This window comes from Pterocles gutturalis, unplaced genomic scaffold (genome assembly GCF_000699245.1).
Source record: "Pterocles gutturalis isolate BGI_N339 unplaced genomic scaffold, ASM69924v1 scaffold18639, whole genome shotgun sequence".
NCBI classification, from domain to species: domain Eukaryota; kingdom Metazoa; phylum Chordata; class Aves; order Pterocliformes; family Pteroclidae; genus Pterocles; species Pterocles gutturalis.
In genome coordinates, this window is record NW_010131058.1 from 465 (window position 1) to 2,736 (window position 2,272).

The 2,272-nt window shown below is 58.4% G+C and overlaps 1 protein-coding gene across 1 annotated transcript; it reads left to right on the forward strand.

Moving 5' to 3' along the window:
- Positions 1–303: 303 nt before the first annotated feature.
- Positions 304–1,251, forward strand: SLC35A4 (solute carrier family 35, member A4). The gene has a single exon (XM_010080467.1). The coding sequence runs from the start codon at positions 304–306 to the stop codon at positions 1,249–1,251; it is 948 nt and encodes a 315-aa protein (XP_010078769.1).
- Positions 1,252–2,272: the final 1,021 nt, after the last annotated feature.

Consider the following 2,272-nt stretch of genomic DNA (forward strand, 5'->3'; position numbering starts at 1 on the left):
GCACACCAAAAGGCTGCCTGTGATGTGTCATCACCTTCGCCACCTGTACGCCATTCCACCAAGTGCACGGTTTGCCCTAGGAACGTGCCTTGTGTGCCTTCATGGGGAGGCTTGTAGTTCTTTTCCTAACGAAAGACAAAAGCATTCTGTTTCACTGCCTCAGAAATGTAGCAGGTAACATCCTGTTTTAATCAGGTTCATTAAATTAATGGTATTTGGTCTCTTCTTGAATGTCCTAGGGTGCAAGTCTGTTTGGCCTGTCTGCACTGATAGCAGCTTACCCGTGCTGGCTACTGGCTGAAAATGGTGATGTTTGCTAACGCTGCTGGCTCTGCCACCCGGGTGCTCCGGAGGGGGCTGTGGGGACTGATGCTGGTCTTGTCCGTAGTCATATACGGCTCGCATGCTCCCCTGCTGACCCTCTGCAAGGTGGACGGAACGATCCCCTTCAGCTCCACATCAGTTGTGGTTCTTGTTGAGCTGACAAAACTGGTGTTCTCCTTCCTTTTCCTGCTGGCCTGGGACCGGGAGCTGCTGGGAGTCGCCGTGTCGTGGCGTCACGTTGTCCCCTTTGCCCTGTCTGCTTTGCTCTATGCTGCCAACAACAACCTGGTGGTTCACATGCAGCTCTTCATGGATCCCAGCACCTACCAGGTCCTGAGTAACTTGAAGATCGTCAGCACCGCGCTCCTCTACAGTCTCTTCCTGCGCCAAAGACTCAGCGCGCGCAAATGGCTGGCTCTCTTCCTGCTGGTGGCTGCTGGGGGGAGCTACAGCTGCGGTGGCCTGCAGGACCCTGGCAGCCCCTCCAAGATGCAGCTGCACATCACGCTCGTGGGCTTGTTGCTGATCTCTGTGTACTGCCTGATATCAGGCTTGTCTGCTGTCTACACGGAAGCCATCCTGAAAACCCAGGCGTTGCCTCTCAGCCTTCAGAACCTCTTCCTTTACTTCTTTGGGGTCCTGCTCAACTTGATCGGCTACTTCTGGAGCAGCATGGAGGGTGGTTTCTTGGAGGGCTTTTCCTCCTGGGTGCTGGTGATTGTGGTCAGCCAGGCCTTGAATGGCTTGATCATGTCTGTGGTCATGAAGCACAGCAGTAACATCACCAGGCTCTTTGTCATCTCCTGCTCTATCCTCGTCAACGCCCTCCTCTCTGTCGCCCTGTTCAACCTGCAGCTCACCCTCCTCTTCTTCATCGCCATCTCGTGCATCGGCCTGGCTGTTCACTTGTACTATGGGCTCACGTAGCTGTTGCCTTCCTGCCCCGCATGTGCCGGGGCCGCCTTTAGGTGTTCCTCAGGGGTGGCTGGGGCTGGTGTTAGGAGCACAGCGGTGCTCTGGCCATCTGCCTCCCCGCTCTGGTGTTTCTGGGGAGTCGGTGCTGGTCGGCACATGCGAGGGGCCCCCGAGGAGGAGTGCTGCGGGGGACAGTGCCCTGTCCCTGTTTGCAGGGAGCCTGGGCTGGGCTCTGTGCTACAGGGTTCCTTTGCAGCAGGTGTGCCCAGCCTCGAGGGTGGGTCCTGAGCCCTTTGTTCACATGGGGGATGGTGTCCCGCTTCCCTCGTCTTCCCGACTCAGCGCACCCATATTGTGCCGGGAGATGCTCCTGCAGCAGTGACCTCTGCTGTGCTGCTGCCCGGCCGCTGCCAGGCCAGCGTCGCTGTGACGCTGTTTCAGCCCCCATGGATGGTGGTTCCCCCAGCTGTCTGCAGGAAGCTGGGTGCTGCTGCCTGGAGAGCCCTACACCGCATCTGGGGGTGTCCCTACCACCTCCGCGGTTTCCCTGCCCACCCCTTGCCGCATTCCCTGGCTGAAGGGCTGCAGTCCTTGGGCCCTGTTTCCCTTTTCGGTCACGATGCCGCTGCTCCGCGCAGAGCAGATGGGGAGCAGGGGGGTGCAGGGACTGCTTTGCCCGCTCCCTGAAAGGGAGACTGGACCCAAATTTGTACCAATGCTGTGGCTAGCAAGTTGCTGGCAGGCAGAAGCCACTGCTGACTCTGACCAGGGTTATTAAAGTTGCAGTTCAACAGCATGCGTGAGTTTGTCCTCCCTGCAGGAAGGAATTTCTTTCTCTTGGCAAAGGTTTGGGGGGCAGGGGCATGTCTGAGCCTGACAACACTCATGGGTGAAGGGGCATCTGCTTTATTCCACGGGGCAGCAGCCCGGGGCCACCAGCCCTCCCCCCGTACCTGCTCTGCTCCTGTTCAGGGCTGTGCCCAAGTTGTACTCATGCAGGCAGGTGTCCAGCGGCAGAGCGGGGTTTTCCCCA

What these genes read in the sequence shown, in the direction of transcription:
- SLC35A4 (XM_010080467.1), top strand. Translation starts at nt 304, where the DNA reads ATGGTGATGTTTGCTAACGCTGCTGGCTCTGCCACCCGGGTGCTCCGG.